Source organism: Bufo bufo, chromosome 3 (genome assembly GCF_905171765.1).
Source record: "Bufo bufo chromosome 3, aBufBuf1.1, whole genome shotgun sequence".
NCBI lineage: Eukaryota > Metazoa > Chordata > Amphibia > Anura > Bufonidae > Bufo > Bufo bufo.
In genome coordinates this window covers 575,001,241-575,026,303 of record NC_053391.1, presented here as the reverse complement: position 1 = coordinate 575,026,303, position 25,063 = coordinate 575,001,241, and the positions used below count along the sequence as shown (strand labels likewise).

Sequence of the window (25,063 nt, the reverse complement as noted above, 5' to 3'; positions counted from 1 at the left end):
TAAGTAAGGCTAGTTTCACATCTATGGCAGCAATTCTCCAGATCCAGTACTGCGGGCTACAAATGGAATGCCCGCCAGCCCCATTAACTATTAAGGGGTCCGATGGAGATCTGGACGATCTCTGGCAAATATGCCTAGAATCGGCCTGACCACTGCACTACTCCGTTTGTGTTTGGCCTACTCCTGGCATTCTCTGCCGGCACTGGCTGCCGGATCACAATGCCGAGAAATGTGAAACTAGCCTAAAAGATTTGCAAAGCTATTACCAGGTAAATAAACACACATCCAATAAATTCCTGCTTCAAAATACTGTCCTCAAAAAGTTCTCAAGATATTTTTACAATGTACAAAGCTAAATTTGTGGTAGTTGCAGGAAGTTAGCATGTTCTTTTATATATTTGTGAACAGAGTGGGTTTACAGCTCGACCGCGGTGAATATACAATAAAAATAAATAAAAAATTGGAACCTTTTAGATAAAAAAAATAAAATAGTACCCAATAGTCTTTAGAAAAAACAGACGTTCAGTATTATGCAGGGCATGGTTTACTTTTTGTTTCAAATGTATTATATCATATTATATTAGATGTTTAATGTATTAGGGGGAACTATATTCTCGTATTTGTGTTCCAGATTCAGGTCTCATATTACCCTACTGGGCAGTTCGCAAACTCTAGCCAGCAATATAGACCTATCTCACACCCAGCGGCCTACAATTCACAACGCAATCAACAGGTCACCCAGCCGCCTCAACAACCTGGTAAGACTCTGAATGTGCTGACTACACGTATAGTTCTGTCATTTTAGGCTACTTTCACACTCGCTTTTTGGCTTTCCGTTTGTGAGATCCGTCACTGGCTCTCAGAAGCGGTCCAAAACGGATCAGTTTTGCCCTAATGCATTCTGAATGGAAAAGGATCTGCTCAGAACGCATCAGTTTGCCTCCGATCAGTCTCCATTCCGCTCTGGAGGCGGAAACCAAAACGCTGCCTGCAGCTTTTTGCTGTCCGCTTGACGAAACCAATCGTCCTGGCACACAATGTAAGTCAATGGGGACGGATCCGTTTTCTCTGACACAATCTGGCACAATAGAAAACGGGTCCGTCTCCCATTGACTTTCATTGGGGTTCAGGAAGCATCCGTCTTGGCTATGTTACAGATAATACAAACGGATCCGTTCATGACGGATGCATGCGGTTGTGTTATTGTATGACTGATCTGCCCAAAACTCGAGTGTGAAGGTAGCCTTAATGAAATGTGTCTGCTTTTACTCCACTGTCCTGTATAGAATAGTCCCTCTTGTCTGGAATCTATAATATGTTGTCACGCTGTTGAATGGAGATGGTTTATTAGATTTCTACCGGCTCTATACGTTTCTATGGTGTTTCCAGAGATCACAAATGCTGTGAATGAATTCCACCTCTTTCACATTCTTGCATGCCTCACGTACAGTTTTTAGGACACTGTTAATTTACATCACACAAATTACATTGTGCCCTATATGTCTTATGTGACAGGTATGCAGCCCATAATTTCCAACCAGCCGCCAACTTACCAGGGTATGATGGGTGTCCAGCAATCGCAAAGTCCTGCCATGCTGAACAGCCAGAGAGCCAGTGTTGGGAATCAAATGCAGAGTATGATGGTGCAGTACACTCCACTACCTTCATATCAAGTAAGTGTGTGAAAAAAATGGTGGTAGCGAGGGTCAGAGTGGCCTAAAAACATAAAAGAATCTGTATTTCCGCTGGCGCTGTAAGTTTTTTCTCTTCTTCTGGCTTACATCTTGACACACTAAGAAAGTGCCACACAATACCCACTCAGCCAATCACTGACTTCAGCATGTCCCCGCTGTCGCTGGTGATTGCCTAATGTCAATACAGAAGCTGGAAGTAGAGAGCGTCAGGGACCTGGACAGTTGGTGGAGCGCTGGAGGCGAGTACTGCTTCCTTAGTGTTTTTATGCCACTCTGACCCCACCTATAATAGTAAAATATTCAGGAATTTATTTTTCAGGATTCAAATTGATTATTTGGACATTTCCACAACTTAGCTATGAAGTGGAAATAGGAATAAATGTTGTCTTGGACAAGGAGGGTGAAAAATAGTGTTACAGACTTTACAGTTTGATTATGTGAAGTTTTTATATGTAACTTTGCACTTTCACTCAGGTTCCAGTAGGAAATGAATCACAGGGAGTTGTGCCACAATCCTATCAGCAATCTGTACTGCTACCAGCTAACCAGTCGGTGCAGGGAGCCATGCCAGCCGGAGGAATGCCGGTATACTACAGTGTTATACCACCAGCACAGCAAAATGGCTCCAGGTAAACTGATGATCATTCTAGCTCTGTCTGTATTAAAGTCCTAGTGAACATCCACCTTTATATACCTCTTGTTATGTCCACCCTGGTCTCCCAGTAGGCTGTGTGTGTGTGTGTGTATATATATATATATATATATATATTTAACATGTGTTAAATTTCTTGTAGCTCTTCGGTTGGATTCCTTCCTCCTCCAGGTTCTGAGCAGTACCAGATGCCTCAGTCTCCCTCTCCCTGCAGTCCCCCACAAATGCAACAACAGTATTCAGGTACAAGATTTCTTACCCTATTTAAAATGTAATACTCATTCATATTAATTACAATTAACGCACAGCTCTATTTTACATCTCTATGGAGTTCCTACTAGGGTTGGGTTGCACCGGGTGTCGAAGTATTGATACCCAATCGATACTTTTAGACCCGGATCGATACGATACCAGGTCTTACTATTTACCAATACTAGGCTGCGCAGCCTAGTATCAGTTAGAGAACATGGCACACACCGCTCTCAGCGCGCGCCATGTTCTCTTCACTAGCACAGTGGAGAAGGAGGCAGTCCCTCCCTCCCCACCGTGACTCGGCTGCCACCAATGGGGAGATAGCAGGGAGGAGGAGGGGGCTGTGGCCACTGCGGCACCAATGAATATAAAACACATTAATTCAAGTGAAGGCAGCGGTATCACATAGCCGGCACCCGGCCTCAATAAAAGGGCACAGCGATCCGCCGAGCCGTGGAAATTAACACCTCAGGTGCCACACCTGAGGGGTTAATTGCCGCGGTTCGGCAGATCGCTGTGCCCTGTTAAGGCCAGGTATGCGATGCACTTACTGCCTCATATACTTAATGTTAATAACATTCATTTGTGGCGCAGTGCGCACCCTTACCCCCAAGTATTAGTATCTGTGTGGCGCAGTGGCAGCAGGCACACCATCTCCCCCCCCCCCTCCAATTGTTATATTCATTGGTTGCAGTGTCCACAGGGTACCCTTGCCTCCTCTTCATTTGTGACAGTGGCAGTTCGAATCGGAGCCCCAGCAGTTCCGATCGGTTACCATGGCAGCCAGGACGCTACTGAAGCCCTGGCTGCCATGGTAATCTCCCTGCTGCTGTGTGCACAAAGCACAGGGCAGCATGGAGAGTGTGAAGTACTATTCACCCTAATAGATCTCTATTATGGTGAATAAGACAAGGGCTAATAGTTAGTAAATAGTTAGTAAATAAAGTAAAAAAACACCAAAATACTAAAAGTTTAAATCGGCCCCTTTCCCAATTTTACATATAAAATTTGCAAACCATATAAAATAAGTGTGAACTATTAAAATATTTCCTATGCGGTGAACACCATAACAGAAAAAAAAAATCAAAACCGCGTGATTCAACATTTTTAGCCACCTTGTCCCCCCCATAAAATAGGATAGGACTGTTCTATTATGGGCCAGACGTTCCATTTTTTCTGTGTTTTTATTTTTTCTAATGATATCGAGTATCGCAATTCTTTTTTATGGTATTGAAATCGAATCCAAATTTTGGTATCGTGACAACCCTAGTTCCTACATTTAGGGCTGCTTGGTATTCTGTTGGTTCTAGATTTCTATAAGGCGATTGTCAGCTGCTGAGGAGAGACAATCGTATCTGAAAGGGTAAAGTGCTCTGCTTTGCATATTACATTGTTTGCTGGAGGTTTCAATACCACGACTCCCACCTAGCAAAACTTCTAACATGCCATTATGACAAGTCAGAAGTTTTCTGAAGGTGGGCCCTTTACACTGCTCGATGTTTGGGCATATATTATCACTGACGACCTTCGCACAAATGCTCATTAGCGATAATCTGCCAGTGTAAAGGTACCACCGAATAGCAAAATGCTCATTTATCGGGTAATAAGATCTTTGGTGCGGACCCCTAAATCATAATTTTCCGTAATGTATGATCAGTGATCTGCTGCCGGCAAACAATGATTCTGTTTGAGGATGAGCAATAGTATTAGCGATCACTCCTCTCCATACTGTGGAAGAGAACGTTTCCTTCCCAGCAATCACTCGCTACATCAGGCCATGTAAAGGGGGCCCCTAGACCTTACCCCTTATAGGGGCATGTGTGCATGTAACAATGTAGCACAGCCTCCAGTAACTCTAATTCCAGAGATTTATCCCCTCAGAGGACCACAGTCACAATTTATTGACTTGCAGCATTTCACCGGTTAGGCATAGGCAAGGGGAGCAGTTGTCATATTTGACCCTGACAACCCCCCCACACACACACACACCCAGCCCCAAAAATGAAATTAAATGAATAAATAATGAAAATAGATTGAATTAAAACTGATCAAAAAGTCAAGTCATACACTGCCTGTCCAAAAAAAAAGTCGCCAGCTGGATTTAACTAAGCAAATAGTTATGAGCCTCCTATTGGATAATTACTGCATGGACGATTATCTTTCAGCTGGCAAAAAGTTATTTAACCCCAACTGGTGCAATGAGTTGCTTCTCATTTTTCTTAAACAACCATGTCGAAAGACACATCTCGTGGTTGTGGAATAGATGTTGGTCTGTTTGAGAAGGGTCAAATCATTGGCATGCATCAAGCAGAGAAAACATCTAAGGAGATTGCAGAAACTACTAAAATTGGGTTAAGAACTGTCCAAAGCGTTATTAAAAACTGGAAGGATAGTGGGGACCCATCGTATTCGAGGAAGAAATGTGGAGGGAAAAGAATACTGAATGATCGTGATCGGCGATCACTTAAACGTTTGGTAAAATCAAATCGAAGAAAAACAGTAGAACTCAGGGCTATGTTTAATAGTGAAAGTAAGAGCATTTCCACACGCACAATGTGAAGGGAACTCAAGGGATTGGGACTGAACAGCTGTGTAGCCGTAAGAAAACCACTAATCAGTGAGGCAAACCAGAAAAAAAGGCTTCAATTTGCTAGGGAGCATAAAGATCTGGAGCAATGGAAGAAGGTCATGTGGTCTGATGAGTCCAGATTTACCCTGTTCCAGAGTGATGGGCGCATCAGGGTAAGAAGAGAGGCAGATGAAGTGATGCACCCATCATGCCTAGTGCCCACTGTACAAGCCTGTGGGGGCAGTGCTATGATCTGGGGTTGCTGCAGTTGGTCAGGTCTAGGTTCAGCAACAGTATGTGCTCCAAGAATGAGGTCAGCTGACTACCTGAACATACTGAGTGACCAGGTTATTCCATCAATGGATTTGTTCTCCCCTGATGGCACGGGCATATTCCAAGATGACAATGCCAGGATTCATCGGGCTCAAATTGTGAAAGAGTAGTATCTATGATAATAACATGGGCCCCATTAGTAACCAGATAAGTACCATTAATAAAATGACAGAATAAATATATACAGCATGTTAATAAAACAATGTTGAACTGGATCACGATTGTTTGTATGATATCGGACCAATAAAATATTGAAATTGCATCTAAATAATCCGTGTTCCACAATTTGCATGTTACTGACTATGACTATACAGTCATTGCTGGCACCAGTAAACATAGTGTGCGGTGCTCCAATTCCAATATTATTCATTAGATGGTTAGACTTGCAAGTCAGATGTGTGTATACAGGGGTGTCCTGAATCTCTATGAAAGCAGATGTCCTGACTATTCCCTGGTGGCAAGAAGGATCAGACTTGTGGGCTTTCAACCTGCCAGGTCCTGCTGTCCTCCAGGAAATGAAGTGTCTGGGGGCAGCTCATCTCTTTCCATTGGATACATGGATGAGTTCAGGGAAAAGTTCCTTTGGCCATAGACTTTAGGTTTTAGCTGGCAGATATATTTGGATCCCTCTTAATTATTATTTTTATTTTCTTCAAATAACCTTAAGGACAGTTTCACACATTTAAGAAAACGTTGCTGCAGTTAAGGCCCAGGGCTTCATCTGAGGATACTATTATGCACATCTTACCTTGTAAGCAGGCTTTTCCCATGAACTCCTGCCTGAATGCACAGTATGAAGTCTCAAGGTTTATGTGCTCCCCTTGGTCGGTTTCTTAGCAGAGGAATTTTGTAAGGAAAAAAAAAAAAGTTTTACAATTGGATTGCTAATTTAAAGTATCACTTTGCACTTATTAATAGTACAGCGTACATGAGGAATAACATATCACTTGTATCTGGCATTTTTTTTACCAGTTTTTCTTTGTGTCTGGTGAAGGTCTGTTTTCAGATCTTTCACACGTGGTGGGTGAAGACTAGCTGCCATCCACTGCACACAAAAAGTATAGGAGAATCTACTTTCTTACCTTCTCTTATGCACTCAAAAGTGGCCCCAGGTTAATGGAGGACTTTACAGAAATGTACTGACCTGTATAGTTGTGAATAAAGCACTTGGGAAGTTTATATCTCAGCCCATGAAGGTACAGCAGTCTGTGTGCTCCTGCTCCCTCCCCTTTCCTTAGACTTGCACTGACATGTATCATTATATGATCCTCATGTGGAGTTGGTCCGTCTTGGACAGGATTAAGGCATTTTTCAAAGTGAAAAGCAATTACTAGAGATGAGCAAATTTCATATTTTGAAATTCGTTCACACTTCGTTTGGTAGTAAAAGGTGAATTGCGTTATGGATTGTGTTACCATGGACCATAACGCTATTCTATAACGGAATGCCTTTAGAGGCATTCCGTTATTCATTCCGTCATAATAGATGTCTATGGGTTGCAAAATGGATCCGTCCTGTTTCCGTTATGCAGGGATGGATCTGTTTTGCTGCCCATAGACTATTATGACGGAATGAATAACGTAATGCCTCTAAAGGCATTCCGTTATAGAATAGCGTTTCACCTTTTACCACCAAACGACGTGTAAACAAATTTCCTAAGCAAAAATTCGCTCATCTCTAGCAATTATCAAGGGTGAGGAGAAGTAAACAGCTGATAAAATGAGAACTAGACATTTTTCACTGATGAAAATAATATAACATTCAAGTTTAGAACTGCTCCATCTGCGTATAGTAAAGAAAAAGCAAAACTCTTTGTTTCAGAATAAAAATATCTGATTTCATATAATAATTATAAGGACCATGGAGTTTATAGACCGAAGTTGTGTATAGTGCCATCTAGTGTATGTTTTATTTATTGCATTGTGACATTTGTTATTACTACTTCTATTCCTGGTTTGTTAAAATTTCTTTAGTTTGTGGGAATAAGCTGGTTTACAGTTTCCACATAAGGTATAACTGCACACAGTGCTTTTGTGTCCTTATTGGGAGAAAAGCTTGTGGTGTATGAACTTATAGAAAATGTGAGTCTGTACACGGCTCACACAGTGGAGGGCTTTCACCCCTTCATTGTAGCAATTGGTGGGGGTTTTAGCACCTAGGCTCCCACTATCAGAACCTTTATCATGTCACTAAGAGGTGTCCGATGTTTTAGGAGTTGAAAGGCATACAGAATTTTTTATCTTTTTTTGCAAATTTGGTAATCCTAATGACTAGGGCAGCTTTGTTAGTAGCGACTTTGGCAACAGCGACTGATGCCAGGCAATAAGGTGAGAGGATCGTCACACAGCTAAAGGGACATTTTAAATAGATAGAACAAAGTCCAGCTCTCAAGTGGTAAAGGTGCTCTGACCTGCTGTGCACGGATCCGGGCTGTGTTCACACCCAACACGTAGATGCAGCAAAAAAGTCCAAATGGATCCAGCGAGTAAAATCAATGATTCTTTATTTCTTCATCTAAAAAAATGTATAAACAAGTAATCCTCCTGCATAAAATCAACACGTTTCAACCATAATACAAGTCTTCTTTATGGATTCATAGTATAAAGTATTCAGATACAGGCATGTATCGTATTTTTTGCCCCATAAGACACATCCCCAAAATTTGGGGAAAAATGCCCCTGCGTCTTATCGGGTGAATACTAATGAGCCACTTCCATTATGGAAGCACTCATTAGTACCGGAGGACCGGAAAGCGGTGAAGGCTTTGTACTCACCGCTTCCTGGTCCTCTGCTGTTGACTGTGCAGGGCTGTGCACTGCGTGAGGCGCTCTGTGACGTCACGCTGTGCGCAGCTTTCACAGCACAGCCGACAGTAGGAGGATGCAGATCGCGCTGGAGGATAGGAGCAGCAGCGTCCAGGAGCAGGTGAGGTAAGTTTTTTTATTTTTTTTTATTTTAGATTTATGAGGCTGATGGACACTTCTGGGGACTGATGGAAAAGCTACTGGGGGCTGATATGAGACTACTGGGGGCTGCTATGAGGCATGGGGCTCTTATCTGAGGTCTGATTGGGGGTCATTCATATTGGGGTTTGGGATGAGGTCTTATTAATATTGGGGATCTTATTGGGGCTGTTAGCTGAGGTCTGATTAACATTGGGGGTCTGATTGGTGGTCTGACCTGAGGTATAATGAAAAAAAAAAATCTTATTGTCCCCCTATAAAACCTAGGTGCGTCTTATAAGGAGAAAAATATGGTAACTGCTTTTTAAGCAAAGAGGGGGGAATGAAATCAATTGGAAAATTATTTTCTTTTTTTTTTTTTTCAATTGATTTCATTCCTCCCCCCCATCCACATGCCTGTAACTGAATACTTTATACTATGAATCCATGAAGAAGACCTGTCTTATGGTTGAGATGCGTTGATTTTCTGCAGGAGGATTACTTGTTTATACATTTTTTTTAAATGAAGAAACAAAGACTCATTGATTTTACTTGCTGGATCCATTTGGACTTTTTTGCTACATTTTCAATAGAGCCTGAGGTAGCATATCCTTTTCCCCCTATATGTCATAACTTATTTTATGACATATAGACATCTTGAGTCATTGCTAATGAATCCTGGTCACCTTGTTTCACGGTTTTGTCGGCACTCCAATAAATTTGTGGCTGACTGCTGAGAGATGACAGTCAGCTGTCACATTTAAGTCATTTTATGTACAGATTGCTAAAAATAAGGTGGGAATATGTGAAATGAAGCACTGAACATAGTCGCCCATCTGCCTGAAGGACAAGAGTACATATGGAAGGATGAAGCCAGCTGGATTATAGGCTGCTTGTTGCATTTGAACACATTGAAATGTTACCCAAATGTAGGGTTCATATAACTTTCTATATGAGTTCAAAGGCTTATTTTCATTGCTAAATGGATTACCATAACCCAGTGTGAAAAACCTTGTTCTATCCTTATTGTAGGAGTCAGCCCTTCAAGTCTGGGTGTGGTGGTGATGCAGTTGAATGTACCCAATGGTCCTCAAGGAACATCCCAAAACCCGCAAATGGTCCAGTGGAACCACTGCAAATATTTTAGTGTTGACCAGCGGCAGAAACCTGAACATCTATATGGTGCAGATACTAGCGCTCAGGTAGGCAGATGAAATATGTCATTGATTAATGGCGTAAAGGTAGTTATAGCAATGTAGACCGCAAAGTACATACCGGTTTCTACCTATTTGTTAATGGCATTGACACATAAGAAATTTTAAATGCCTTTCATCAGCAGAAATGGAATGTTGATCTTAGGGGGGGCATACGTATAGCTGGAGCAGCAACAGTTTTAGGCCTCATGCACACAACCATATTAGGTTTGTGGTCTGCAAACTGCAGATCCGCAAAACACGCATACCGGCTGTGTGCGCCCCCCACTTTACCCTCCCTACTGTAAAAATATCTATTCGTGCAAAACAAACAAAAATAGCACATGTTCTTTTTTGCGGTATATATATACGGCTGCACAAATGCGGACAGCACACAGATGGCATCCATGTTCTGTCCACATTTTTTGCAGCCCCATAGAAATGAATAGGTCCCCGTGCAATCGGACTTGGACTGAAAATACAGTCGTATGTGTGAGGCCATAAAGAGGTTAGCCCATGAACAGCATTTATTACCTTTCCACAGGATGGGTGGTAAACGGTGGTCTTCTGTGTAAATGGAAGTGCTAGTGTGCATGCGTGACCACTGGTCTATTCGCTGTCCGTGGAACTGCTAAAGGCAGGTTAGCACTCATCTCATAGAAGTAAATGGATCTGTGGTCATGCATTCGGTTGCTCCTCAGTTCATGCAGAAGTCTTGGGATCCCTCACTCTTTTTTTTTTTTTTCAAATTTAAGTTTTATTGAAATTTTTCTGGTACAACCAAAATAGAGACAAATGCACATTCAAAAAATGTTATCAATTTAAACATAATGTCCACAGAATTGTGTTGGGTATACACCCGTTATCACATAGCTTAGCTCATGGAAGAATATGAGTGAGACGTATCTAAATGGACATGTAAAATTTCAGTAACATATAGACAGACAAGACATTAGACAAGGGATTAGGGGGGAGGAAAGGAGGGGAAAGGGTATAATTTCTGCTGAAGCGGTTAAACTTGCGCATCACGAAATGTGTCTGAGGAACGAAAGACTTCCCAGGGGCCCCAAGTCTGTACATAGCGTGTGGTGTCTGAGGGCGTAATACAAATGAGATCTTCCAACCTCTGATACAAGGCAATTTCGTCAAACCACTCCTCAGGTGAGGGGGGAGAAGAAGATTTCCAATGTCTGGGAATCACTGCCTTTGCTGCCTGAACCATATATTTTAGAAGGGATTTTTTATATGCCGGGACGTTCAGGACACTGTCGAATAACAGAAGGGCTTCTGGAGAGTTTTGGATAGGGATCCCTCACTCTTTTGATGGGTAGGACTCCTAGCAGCAGACTGCCTGAAATCATACCTGTATAACCTATTTTGAGATTATTATGAGATTGGAGTTTCTAAATCTGTCAACCCCTTTAACAAAAAAATATCTTTTTTTCCTATCTAGCCTAGTAACCTTATGAACAGTCCTATTACGTCTCCAGCACAGTCCCCAACACCTTCTCCAGGCTCCAGCATTAACAGTGTCTGCACTGGTCTCTCACCATTATCTGTCATCTCCCAGTTTCCCCGACCTGTTGGCCCAGGACAAGGTACACAGATAAAGATAAATCTGTAGTAAAGACGCTGTTTGACTATGTATAGATCGTGTCACCCTTCCTTTTTCCTTGCAGGTGATGGCCGATACTCTTTGCTTGGACAGCCACTCCAGTACAACCTTTCTGTTTGCCCCCAATTATTGCACAGTCAGTCGCCCTACTCTGCACAACTGGTACAGTTACACAAATGTGGCATGAAGCGATTGTGTGTATGATGGTTAAATTCAATGTTCTGCTTTTTAGCAAATGTTTAAGGAGTCCCTTACACAGCAAAGGCAGAAATGACCTACTTTTGTCCTGGAACATACAGTAGAATTAATTCAAGGGTTAATAGAAACGGGATATTGGTTAAGTCCACAAATGAGATGTATTCACTGGAGTAGCCTCACAATACTGTATTTACTTAAAGGGGTTGTGTCATCTCAAATATTATTTGGCATATCGCTAGGCTATGTCACCAATGACTGATAGCGGTGGGTCCCACCTCTGGGACACGCATGTGTCTCTAAAACTGAATCCACAAATCGAAGGAGGTTGGACCAGGCTTGCGCGGCCGCCCTCCATTCATTTCTATGGGAGTGACAGAATTAAAGCGCAGCCACCGCTCCATTCACTTCTATGGGGCTGACGGAAATAGCTGAGCCAGGGCTCAGAAATAAATGGAGGGCGGCCACGCACGCGTGGTCTTCTCTCTCCGTTCTAGAGATGAGCAGAGGTGGGACCCGCAGCTATCAGACATTGGTGACATATCGTAGTGATATGCCACCAATGTTTGAGAGGACACAACCCCTAATGGGGTCCAGAAGTCGATATGATACTGTACCTTCTTTTGAAGCTTTTTTTCTGACGGCCTATAATCTAAGCAAACTGATTTGCTTTTATTTATTACAAAATTAAAGACGAGTAACATTGACCAGAAATGAAAAGAACAGTTGTAATTATTTCTCATAACTGGGTGTATAGAAGTACTTACTTCATCAAGTCAGCCCCTTTTCGGAATGCAGACTAGTGCAGCCGCTAAAACCTCCAGGAATATGCTAATATTGCAGAGGAAGCAATGTAGTAATAAATTGCTCCTGCGAAAGAAATATCATCAGAATCAGCAATAATTTTAGTCTATACTGCACCCTCAAAATTGAAAAATAGTAGAAAGAAAAAAACGTCTCTTCCTATTCTGCTGCTATGCTACTGACTTATTAAATATCTGTCTATTGTAAATTAGTTTCTAAGGGCTAAGGCAACTTTCTCAAAAGTGGCATATATTAATGAATTTCCCTAATACCTCATCTTCTCTCCTTCAGCTAAAGTTGAGTGAATCTTTTCAAAACCATAGCTGTCATAAAGCACGTCAACTGAAACATCTTTTTCCTGCTATTAAAGGGGTTCTCTATGAATGATTAAAAATGGGCGCCAGCAACCTGTCCTTGAATGTGAGCAGGACTGGTGGTCTCCACTTGCAGAGCTGGGAGGGAGGTGGAGCGGGGCCTCACTGTGCTGCTGTACAGTAGATGGTAATGATGTGATCCTGCATACGATATGCCATCATGGCTGAGCAGCCTGACAGAAACGTTCACCAATATGTGGTACCTGCAAGTGCCAGAGTGTAATGTATAGTGAGTAGGGAAGAGCGAATTTGATGTTTTTAAGTTTCGGTTCGGTGGCTGTTCTGTTATGTATTTCGTTACCACGACGGCATTCCGTCATAATAGAAGTCAATAGGCAGCATAACTGATCCGGCCGGTTTCCGTTATGCTCTGATGAGCCGAGTTCAGGAAATGGTTTTTCACAGTACAGATTCATTTACGAAGTTATTACGCGAAGTCTCGCAAGACTTCGCGAAGCAATAACTTCGGCTCATCGGAGCCAATACATTCTAATACTATACATAGCTCCTGCTCCGTACAGTATTAGAACAAAGTTTTATGCGAATCGACTTAGGATGTTTCATCCGAAGTTGATTCGTTCATCCCTATTGGTAATATAAGTCACACCTATTTTTTTTCTACTTATGTATATCATCGTTATTTATCGGAACTTTTTGTGTAAATAGACTGTTGTTAATTTAGTTGGATGCTTTATTTTTGTAATTCCATCATTGTGTTGCTATCAGCAGGTCATTTCTTATTATGTATATGTGCAAAACAAAGTATGGTGTGTGTATATATGTGTGTATATGTATATATGTATATATATATATATATATATATATATATGTTTAATGTATGATATTTTTATTTACAATTATTAATATAAGCATATATACGGTACTGTATTTTTATGGGTGGTTCTTTTGCCTCCTGTTTTACAATTTGGGGATTTTTGTAGGTTATGTCCATTTTTGTATATTGGAGAAGTTATTATAGGTTTGTGGAAAATATCATCAAGCCTTTTTGGTTGGTTTCATCTGAAGATAGAGCAGATCAACAGGAGATTAACCCTGTGTTCTCTGCAGAATTTCTGTAAGGCGTTCTTTCAGGATTCTGCTGAAAATGTTGCAGACTGACAAACAGTGAGGGGCAGGTGTTTGGTGGAATTTCATTATTTATTTCTAGTTTGGTTTCCTTTAACTCCTACATTTCACGATTTAGATTTTGTGAAACTTATAAACCTATTGGACATTTTCGATCATACTCTTCAGGCTATAAATGATACCTGTATGTGCACATATTCTCATGATTACTTTTTCTTTTTTTCTTCCATCCTATGGTGCTGAATGGACAGACAGGGATGAAACATGGAAACCGGGGAAAAAGGCAGGCCCTGAAGTCAGCATCTACAGACTTGGGTACAACAGACATAGGCAAGTATAGCTCCATTTCATTTCTATAACTTGTGCTACTAGGTCATGTCCATTTTATTCTTACTATTTATTTGTACTTCTCTAACATTACTCGCTCTCTTGAAACATTACTCCAGTCTGTAGTAATGGTTTAGTATGAATGCTCAGTAGTTACTGGGAGCACAAACTAGTATTCTCCAATTTGGATAGTAGACCAGAGAGGAAAACACTAAAATATGTTATTAATACAACTAAAATACTAGATACAATAGAGCCAGAGAACTCTAGGCCAAACTTCAGTGGCTCCTACTTAGCCCTAATGCACTACAAGGACCCGCTTTTCACTCACCTTAACAGGTGGTTTATAGCAGGGTGACCATAATGAAGAGGATGACCGCAGTACATCACAAACCTTTCACTGCCAATTAACTGCTATGACTTTACATATTTTTGCCAGTTAGTGTGCAGCCCATCATGGAGGCAGAGTGGCATAGTAATGGGGCAGTAGAGAAAAAGGCAGTGGCCATAGGAGTGAACTATTGAGCTCTATTTTCCTTGTCCCGTAGAGCAATAAAAATAATTCTTAACTATGTCAGGGTGAAAGAACTGTGCTGGATAATTGGCCTTAAAGGGGTTTACCCATTTTCACCTATTGACAGGGTAGGACATAAATAGATGTGCCCTGGGGACACCACTGGAAATACCCTCTGCTAAGTCATGAGAATAAGGGTCCCAGAGTCTCCTCAGTGAATGGTGCAGTAGCATTCATGTGTGACCACTGCCCCATTCATGCCCATGAGGACTGATGCAGTCCCCTTGATGTCAAAAGAGCACTATTCCCACATGTGTCCCACCACTCTATTCACACAGGGGACATGGTGGGGGACCCTCTGATGCAAAGAAATAGACAGTAACATTCCATTAAAGGAGGTTACACTATTCAACATTAAGCACCTATCTACAAGGATAGGTGATAAATGTATGATCGCCCCACAATTGTAATCACCCTTAGCATCGGTTTGTTAGAGGGGGTAATATAAATGTATGTGTATGGGGGAGGGGCTCTTCATACATACAAATGCAAGTCCTGTGTCGGTACAGGACTGGAACTGTAAGAGGTCCAAGAGTATTCAGACCATTAAGGCTTTGTTCAAATCATATTCATACCATATATTTGGCATATACACAGTGCATTCAGAAAGTCTTCAGACCCTTTGACTTTTTCACATTTTGTTACATTGTGGCCTTGCGCTAAAATAAAACAAAATACATTTCCCCATCATTTTGCACTACACCCCATCATGACAAAGTGAAAACAGAATGTAAGAAATCTTTGTTAATTTACTTTAAAGGGAAAACTAAAATATGGCATTGACATAGGTATTCAGACCGATAACTCAGGACTTAGTTGAAGCTCCTTTGGCAGCGAGTGCAGCCTCCAGTCTTCTTGGGTATGATGCCACAAGGTTTGCACACCTGGATTTGGGGATTCTCTGCAGATTCTGTCAGGTTGCAAAGGGACAATTGGTGGACAGCCATTCTTAGTTCCCTCCAGAGATGTTCGATTGGTTTCAAGTCAGGGCTGTAGCTGGGCCAATCGAGGACATTTAGAGTTGTCTCTAAGCCACTCCTGTGTTGTCTTTGCTGTATGCTTAGGGTAATTGTTTTGGAATGTGAGCCCAGTGTGAGGTCCAGAGCACTCTGGGACAGGTTTTCATTAACATCTCTGTACTTTGCTCCATTCAGCTTTCCCTCAACTATGACCAGTCTCCTTGTCCCAGCTGCTGAAAAACACCCAGAGGGCATGATGCTGCCACCACCATGCTTCACTGTAGGGATGGTGTTGGGCAGGTGATGAGCAGTGCCTGGTTTCCTCCAATCATTACGCTTAAAATTGAGGCCACAGTTCTAATTCTAATTTCATCAGACCAGAGATTCTTTTTTTCACAGTCTGAGTGCTTTAGGTGATTTTTTTTATATATTTTTTGCAAACTCCAGACAGGCTTTCAGGTTTCGTTTACGGAGGAGAGACATCTTTCTAGCTACTATGCCATAAAACCCAGATTGGTTGAGTGCTGCACTGATGGTTGACCTACTGGAAGTTTCACCCATCTGTACACAGGATCTTTAGAGCTCTGCCATAGTCACCGTTGTGTTCTTTGTCCTCTCTCTTACAAGACCCTTCTCCCTCGATTACTTAGTTCCGTGGGGCAACCAGCTGTAGGAAGAGTCCTGTTTTTTCCAGACTTCTTCCATCTAGGAATTACAGAGGCCATTGTGCTCTCTGGAACTGTGCCTCCATACAATCCTGTCTCTGAGCTCTACAGGCACTTCTTTTCTCCTCATGGCCTTGTTATTGCTTTGATATGCACTGTCAGCTGTGAGAACTTATATAGATAGGGCTTTGTCTTTCCAAATCTCACCCAATCAACTGAATTTACCACAAGTCGACTCCAATCCAGGTGTAGAAACATCTCAAAGATGATCAAGAGGAATGTATCTGAATACTTATGTCCATGCACAAAATGTTCGTTTTCCTTTTTAATAAATTTGCAAACATTTCTAAAAAAAAAATGTGTAATTAAAATGTATTTTTTTTTTTTTGAGGGGGCTGATATAGATTGACGAGGGAAAACTTTTTTTTTTTTTTTTTAACACAAGGCCGAAACATAACACAAAAAGGTGAATTTGTCAAAAAAATTTCCGAATACCCTGTTTGCCATGCATGTCTATAGAGCCCTATTTTACCCAATAGAGGTCAAATGTGTCTTTTCAGCCTCTGTTGGGCTGGTAACATAGTTTATAAAGCCGAAAAAAGACATCTGTCCATCCAGTTCGTCCTGTTATCCTGCGAGTTGATCCAAAAAAAAAAACCCTGTGAGGTAGAAGCCAATTTTCCACACTTAAGAGGAAAAATAATTCCTTCCCGACTCCAATCAGGCAATCAGAATAACTACCCGGATCAACGACCCATCTCTAGTAGCTATAGCCTGTAATATTATTACACTCCAGAAATACATCCAGGCCCCTCTTGAACTCTTTTGGTGAACTCACCATCACCACCTCCTCAGGCAGAGAGTTCCAGAGTCTCTCTGCTCTTACCGTAAAGAATCCTCTTCTATGTTTGTGTAGAAACCTTCTTTCCTCCAGACGCAGAGGATGTCCCTTTGTCACAGTCCTGGGGATAAATAGATGATGGGAGAGATCTCTGTACTGACCCCTGAAATATTTATACATAGTTATTAGATCTCCCCTCAGTCGTCTTTTTTTCTAAAGTGAATAACCCTAATTTTGATAATCTTTCAGGGTACTGTATTCCCCCCATTCCAGTTATTACTTTAGTTGCCCTTCTCTGAACCCTCTCCATCTCTGCTATGTCTGCCCTGTTCACAGGAGCCCAGAACTGTACACAGTACTCCATGTGTGGTCTGACTAGTGATTTGTAAAGTGGTAGGACTATGTTCTCATCACGGGCATCTATGCCCCTTTTGATGCAACCCATTATCTTATTGACCTTGGCAGCAGCTGCCTGACACTGGTTTCTTCAGCTTAGTTTGCTGTTCACTAAAATCCCTAGGTCCTTTTCCATGTCGGTGTTACCCAGTGTTTTACCATTTAGTATGTACGGGTGACTTGCATTATTCCATCCCGTGTGCATAACCTTACATTTGTCAGTGTTAAACCTCATCTGACACTTATCTGTCCAAGCCTCCAATCTATCCAGATCCCTCTGTAGTAGTATACTATCCTCTTCCGTGTTATTACTTTACACAGTTTAGTGTCATCTGCAAAAATTTATATTTTACTGTGCAAGCCTTCTACAAAATTATTAATAAATTGAAGAGAATCGGGCCCAATACTGACCCCTGAGGTACTCCACTAGTGACAGTGACCCAATCTGAGTGTGTACCATCAATAACCACCCTCTGTTTTCTATCACTGAGCCAGTTACTTACCCACATACAGAGATTTTCTCCCAGTCCAAGCATTCTCATTTTATATACTAACCTTTCATGTGGTACAGTGTCAAATGCTTTGGAGAAGTCCAGATATACGACATCCATTGAATCGCCTCTGTCAAGTCTAGAACTTACCTCCTCATAGAAACTGATTAAATTAGTTTGACATGACCGATCCCTCACGAAGCCATGCTGATATGGCGTTATTTGCTTATTTTCATTAAGGTACTCCAAGATAGCATCTCTTAGAAAACCTTCAATCAGTTTACCCACTACAGATGACCGGCCTATAGTTTCCGGGCTCTGTTTTTGGACCCTTTTTGAATATAGGCACCACATTTGCTATGCGCCAATCCTGTGGAACACTCCCTTTCAGTATAGAGTCCTTAAATATCAGAAATAAGGGTCTGGCTATGACATTACTTAATTCTCTGAGGAGACGGGGGTGTATGCCATCTGGTCCTGGCGATTTTGTCTATTTTAATCTTTTTAAGATGCCGCTGTACTTATTCCTGGGTCAGACAGGGGACTTTTAATGGGAAATTTACTTTTACATTCTGCATTTCATCTGACAGTTTATTTTTCTAACTGAATATAGTGGAGAAAAAAATATTTAATAACTTTGCTTTCTCCTCATTGCTCTCTGCAACTCCCCCCTTATTGCTGTGTAGAGAGCCGACCACTTCAGATTTACACTTTTTACCATTTATATAATTGAAGAACATATTAGGGTTAGTTTTGCTCTCTTTGGCAATTAATCTCTCGGTCTTTAGTTTGTCTGCTTTTATTTGTTTTTTACATATTCTATTTTTTTCTTTATAGTTTTTCAGTGCTTCCTCGCTGCCCTCCTGTTTTAGTGATTTTAAATGCTTTCTTTTTGTCATTTATTGCTTTCTTTAGGCCCCTTGCAGACAAGCGTGAGCGGAATAGGTCCGGATGCGTTCAGTGAAAAATGCGCGATTTCGCAAGCAAGTTCTTTCAGTTTGGTCTGCGATCGCGTTCAGTTTTTATTGCTCGGGTGCAATGCGATTTAATGCGTTTTGCTCATGCGTGATAAAAAACGGACAAACAATATCTCTTAGCAAACATCAGTGAAAAACGCATTGCATCCGCACTTGCTTGCGGATGCTTGCGATTTTCACGCAGCCCCATTCATTTCTATAGGGCCAGCGTTGCGTGAAAATCGCAGAATATAGAACATGCTGCGATTTTCACGCAACACACAAGTGATTTGTGAAAACCAACAGTCATGTACACAGACCCATTGAAATGAATGGGTGCAGATTCCGTGTGGGCGCAATGCGTTCGCATCACGCATTGCACCCGCGCGGAATACTCGCTCGTGTGAAAGGGGCCTTACAGTTCTATTTATCCACATTGTTTGTTTTTTTTTGTTCCTTAACTTTTTACTCCCATAAGGTATGTACCTCTCACAATTGGAGTTTAGGATGCTTTTAAAAATATCTCATGTTGTGGCTGTATTTTTATTTTTGAGGACTTTGTCCCAGTTAGTTGTCCCTCTTAGTTGGTTAAATTTAGCTTTTTTTGAAGTTTGGTATTTTTGTTCCTCCCTGAAGAAACACTCTTTTGAATGATAATTGGAAGGTTATTACTTTATGGTCACTATTTCCCAGGTGTCCCCCAACCTGCACGTCTGTTGTTCTGTCAGGTCTATTGGTTAATATTAAGTCCAGTATGGCTGTCCCTCTAGTCGGGTCCTGAACCAGTTGGGAAAGGTAATTGTCTTTGGTTATTGCCAAGAACCTGTTTCCTTTATGAGATGTACAGCTTTCAGTTTCCCAGTCTATATCTGGGTAGTTGAAGTCCCCCATAATAACCACCTCATTATGATTTGCCGCCTTGTCTATCTCGTTTAGTAGTAGATTTTCTGTGGACTCTGGTATATTAGGTGGTTTATAATAAACTGCTATTAGTATTTTATTATTATTTTTTGCCTCCATTTATATCTACCCGCAGTGACTCCACATGTTCATGTCCCTCACTTATATCGTCTCGGACTGTGGGCTTTAGACAGGGCTTTACATAAAGGCAGACCCCTCTCCGGTTTTAGCGATCCTTTCTAAACAGACTGTAACCCTGGTAGATTTTTGTATTTTTTATGAATTTTTTTTTTGCATTATGGTAATAGCACATTAGACCCAACTATTCCATACAGTTACTGCTGAAAATAGTTTACTGTGTATATGTGTTGTATTATTTTTTTTGTTGTATTATTATTTTTTTAACTATGGGAGCCGATTACCGGATAACACACTTTATGTCTATACAGTCGTAAACTTTGCCGCCTTCTGTAGGAGGTATACGTTGGGAGATCCTTCTAATGTAAACCTCCAGTGTAGGCTGTAAACGTGTTGTGAACAGGCCCTAAGCTGTAGACAGAGAGCAGGATTTGTAAATTTGTTTTTGCTAACTAATCAATGTAAAACCTCCTTCAGGCTAACTTCTTCAGACAGACGTAAACATATCTTTGCTAAACAGTAGCTTGAAAAGAACTGCTAAATTTGATGCAGTCACTGTCTTTTGCATGCAGTTATAATATTAATAACATCTCTGGATATTGTACTGTGTGTTTCTCATAAATGCTTTCTTTTTCCCTTCTTCCTCTCCTACAGTTCTTGGCAGAGTGCTAGAAATCACAGACCTCCCAGAGGGCATCACGCGAGCAGAAGCAGGCAAACTTTTTACACAGCTGGCAATGTCTGGGGCCAAAATACAGTGGCTGAGGGACGCTCAGGGTCATGCCCCAGGGCCTAATGGTGACAACCATGGACCTGCAGAAAATGGTCGCCAAGTTCACAACAACGACCTGGCAGCCTTTTATACTATCGTGGCAGTCTTCCCTAGCACCATGGCAGCACAAAACGCCTCAGTGCAGCAAAACAGTCCGCTCAGCCGCTTCAAATTGCGCAGCATCAAGAAGAACTATGATTTGCGCATACTGGAACGTGCCAGCTCGCAATAGCGTATGAAGATTGGTGGGGGAAGATGGGAAAGAAGGGGACAAGAGGGCTGCAGCAAAGACCCGGAGGAGTAAAATATTTTCTCCCCCCCCCCCCCCCTCCCTCTTTTTGTCACACTTCTTACTCTTTGCCCTTTCTACCCCAAAAGAAGCACACTGGACTTAATACAGCCTTTCCCTTTCTAACTCCACTTCCTCCGCGCACCTTTTTGTTCCTTTCAGAAGTTCCCTTTACGGTTGTACATCTCTCGTTTGTCCCTTTTCTCATCCGACCTCCTGATTCGCTGTCCAGTACTCATACTGTGTAACTCCCCCTTCACTTGCTTTTTTATTTGCATGCTTTCTTGTTGACAGGCTTTTTACTTGTCCATCAACACTTCATTTTCTTCCAGTGTCACCATGCTGTTCAACTTCTCCCTGTTTCTTGCACATTCTCAATAATATATATATATAATATATTTATATATATATATATATATATATATATATATATATATATATAATGAATTTTCTTCCTTTTTTAATTTCCCTCCTCCGGTACTTTTCATTTTGACATAACCCCCATTTTCTGATCGTGAGCAGAAATGCTCTGTAGCGGGTATAAAACTGCCATAGGGTAACAGAAAGACGGTAACTTTTTTTTTTCTTTGGCCCTGCGTGGAAAACTTGCCTTTTTATGTTTTTGTTTTTTTTCTTGGAGTTGATTGTCCTGAACATTGTATAGTTTTTTCTTTTTTGGTTTTCTTCATTTTTTTTCCTTTTTGTTTAGTTTTTTTATGCTTGTGAGAGTACATTAACATGGGTATTTATTTGCACAAATGGGCTGTACTCACTGTAAATTTTATTTAATCCAATTTTCTTTTTAAATATGGAAAAAAAAATATGTGTCACATTAAGTGTGTCCCTTTCTTTATAGTTTTGGTAAAAAAGAAAGAAAAGAAAAAAAAAAAGATTTATATTGTGTTATGTATCTTGGTGTCATTCTCTCATTGCTGTTCTGCAAGCCATTAATCACTCCGAACACTGATATTCGTCCAGACTCCACTCACATGCAGTTCAGTAATCCATGAAATGCAAAAAAAATAAAAAATAAAAGTCCAGGTCACTGCTACCGTTAGGCCTTTTTCACACACATGATACGGATTGTGTCAAGCTGCGTTCAGTGAAACTTGCACCATTTCGCAAGAAAATTCAGTCAGTTTTGTCTGTAATTGCGTTCAGTTTTGATGCATTTTTTACATGCGTAAAAAAAAAAAGGAAGATTTGCAAACAACATCTAGCAACCATTAGTGAAAAATGCATTTCATCCGGATTACATCTGGGTGCAATGTGTTTTTCACTGAAGCCCCATTCACTTCTATGGGACCAGGGATGTGTGAAAAAAAAATATGTGCACAGACCTATTGAAATGAATGGCTCAGTGCGGGTGCTATGCGTTTAATTCACGCATTGCATCCGCGCAGAAAACTAATTTGCGTGAAAGGGACCTTAAAGGGGCTTTCCAGGACATCGATATTAATAGCCTGTCCTCCAGTTCGGTATTCACTATCTGATTGGTTGGATGCTGAGAGTTGGATTCCCAACAATCAGATGAGCACTGTAGCCTCTTTCTAAACCAGTGACATCACGTTCTTTGGTCACATGGCCTAGGAGCAGGTTGAGTCCATGCAAATAAATGGGCCTGTGCTGCAATTCCAAGCACAGCCACTATGTAATGTACAACTTATCAGCGGAGGTACTAGTAGTTGAACCTGGAAGAGAACGAGGTGGATCCAGAAAGTAAAATCATATCCTTTATTGACAACTGTTCACATAAAAAAACACACATCATAATATGGTCTTAGACCTAATTATGATATGCATTTTTTTAACCCCTTAAGGACCCGTGCCGTACATGTACGGCGCAGATGTCCGTGACTTGAGGACCAGCACCGTACATGTACGGCGCGCTGATCAGGCGGGTGCAGGAGATGCGCCGGCCCGACCGTGGTAGGGGTCCAGCAGGCACTGATAGCCGGGCCCCTGTTGTATGCGTCGGCATCAGTAAAATCACCGAAGCCAGCGCATTAACCCTTGATGTGCCACGGTCAGTGCTAACCGCAGCACGTGCAATGTACTTGTGGGGATCAGAGCTGCCATAGGGTCCCCGCGCTGCTGTGTTGGGGACCCGATAGCAGGGAAGGCAGCCCGATGCCTTCCTTAGGCATCGTGGCTGCCTTCCCTGACAGCCTGTGAGATCCAGCTCCCTGGATCTCACAGGCAAGCAGGCTGAAGTGTATTACATTCAGTAATACACTTACAGCCAATGCATCACAATGCAGAAGTATTGTAAAGGGTATCAGACCCCCAAAAGTTGAAGTCCCTAAGTGGGACAAAAAACAAAGTGGTAAAAAAAAATAAAGTTTTACAAAAAAATTAAAAGTTTCAAGTAAAAAGAAAATCGTCCTTTTCCCAAAATAAAGTTAATTTTTTTTAAAAAAAAATAGGGAAACAAATAAAAGTAGACACATTGGGTATCGTCGCGTCCGTATCGACCGGCTCTATAAAAATATCACATGACCTAACCCCCTCAGTTGAACACCGTCAAAAAAATTAAATAAAAACTGTGCTAAAAAAACTTTTTTTGTCACCTTACATCACTAAAAGTGTAACACCAAGCGATCAAAAAGGCGTATACCCCCAAAATAGTACCAATATAACTGTCACCTCATCTCACAAAAAATGAGCCCCTATCGAAGACAATTGCCCAAAAAATAAACTATGCCTCTCAGAATATGGAGACACTAAAACATATTTTTTTTTGTTTAAAAAATGCTGTTATTGTGTAAAACTTAAGTAAATGAACAAAAAAAAGTAGACATATTAGGTATTGCCACGTCCGTAATGATCTACTCTATAAAAATACCACATGACCTAACCCTTCAGGTGAACACTGTCAAGAAATAAAATAAAAACTGTGTCTAAAGCCATTTTTTGTCCCTTTACATCACAAAAAGTGTAATGGCAAGTGATCAAAAAGTCATTTGCACCCCCAAAATAGTGCCAATCAATCCGTCATCCCGCAAAAATGAGACTCTACCTAAGACAATCACCCAAATCATAAAAAAAACTATAGCTCTCAGAATATGGAGACACTAAAACATGATTTATTTAATTATTTAACCCCTCAGGTGAACACCGTCAAAAAATTTAAATAAAAACTGCTAAAAAAAAACATTTTTTTTGTCACTTTACATCACTAAAAGTGCAACACCAAGTGATCAAAAAGGTGTATGCCCCCCAAAATAGTGCCAAACTGTCATCTCATCCCGCAAAAATGATACCCTACCTAAGACAATCGCCCAAAAAATAAAAATACTATGGAGACACTAAAATTTATATTTTTTTTGTTTCAAAAATATTATTGTGTAAAACTTAAATAAATTTCAAAATGTAGACACATTAGGTATCACCGCGTCCATAAGAACTTGCTGTATAAAAATATCACATGACCTAACCCCTCAGGTGAACACCGTAAAAAAAATATATAAATACAAAGTGTCAAAAAAGCTATTTTTTTGTCACCTTACTTCACACAAAGTGTAATACCAAGCGATCAAAAAGTCATATGCACCCTAAAATAGTACCAATCAAACGTCATTTCAGACAATAAAAAATAATTTTTTTCAAAAATGCTTTATGTAAAACTGAAACAAACAACCAAAAAATGTAGTCCTTTTTGGTATTGCGTCTGTAACAACCTGCTCTATAAAAATAGCACATGATCTAACCTGTCAGATGAATGTTGTAAATAAAAGAAATATAAAAACGGTGCCAAAACAGCTATTTTTTGTTACCTTTCCTCACAAAAAGTGTAATATAGAGCAACCAAAAATCATATGTACCCTAAAATAGTATCAACAAAATTGCCACCTTATCCCGTAGTTTCCAAAATGGGGTCACTTTTTTGGAGTTTCTTTTAGGGGGGCTTCAAATGGGACATGGTGTCAAAAAACCAGTTCAGCAAAATCTGCCTTCCAAAAACCATATGGCATTCCTTTCCTTCTGCGCCCTGCCATGTGCCCATACAGCAGTTTACGACCACATATGGGGTGTTTCTGTAAACT

General features: G+C 40.9%; 1 protein-coding gene across 3 annotated transcripts in view; it reads left to right on the top strand.

Annotated features, from left to right (window-relative positions):
* Positions 1–21,378, top strand: part of R3HDM2 (R3H domain containing 2) — a 174,825-nt gene extending 153,447 nt beyond the window's left edge. For 2 of the 3 annotated variants that reach the window (XM_040425724.1, XM_040425723.1), the window contains exons 16-24: positions 632–758; positions 1,516–1,673; positions 2,169–2,323; positions 2,489–2,589; positions 9,475–9,644; positions 11,089–11,233; positions 11,315–11,412; positions 13,961–14,039; positions 20,611–20,960. In XM_040425724.1, coding sequence (XP_040281658.1) covers positions 632–758; positions 1,516–1,673; positions 2,169–2,323; positions 2,489–2,589; positions 9,475–9,644; positions 11,089–11,233; positions 11,315–11,412; positions 13,961–14,039; positions 20,611–20,960 — 1,383 coding nt within the window. Of the gene's footprint in view, positions 1–631; positions 759–1,515; positions 1,674–2,168; positions 2,324–2,488; positions 2,590–9,474; positions 9,645–11,088; positions 11,234–11,314; positions 11,413–13,960; positions 14,040–20,610 lie in introns of all 3 variants that reach the window. The other variant, XM_040425722.1, reaches the window with a different exon arrangement.
* The last annotated feature ends 3,685 nt before the right edge of the window (positions 21,379–25,063 follow it).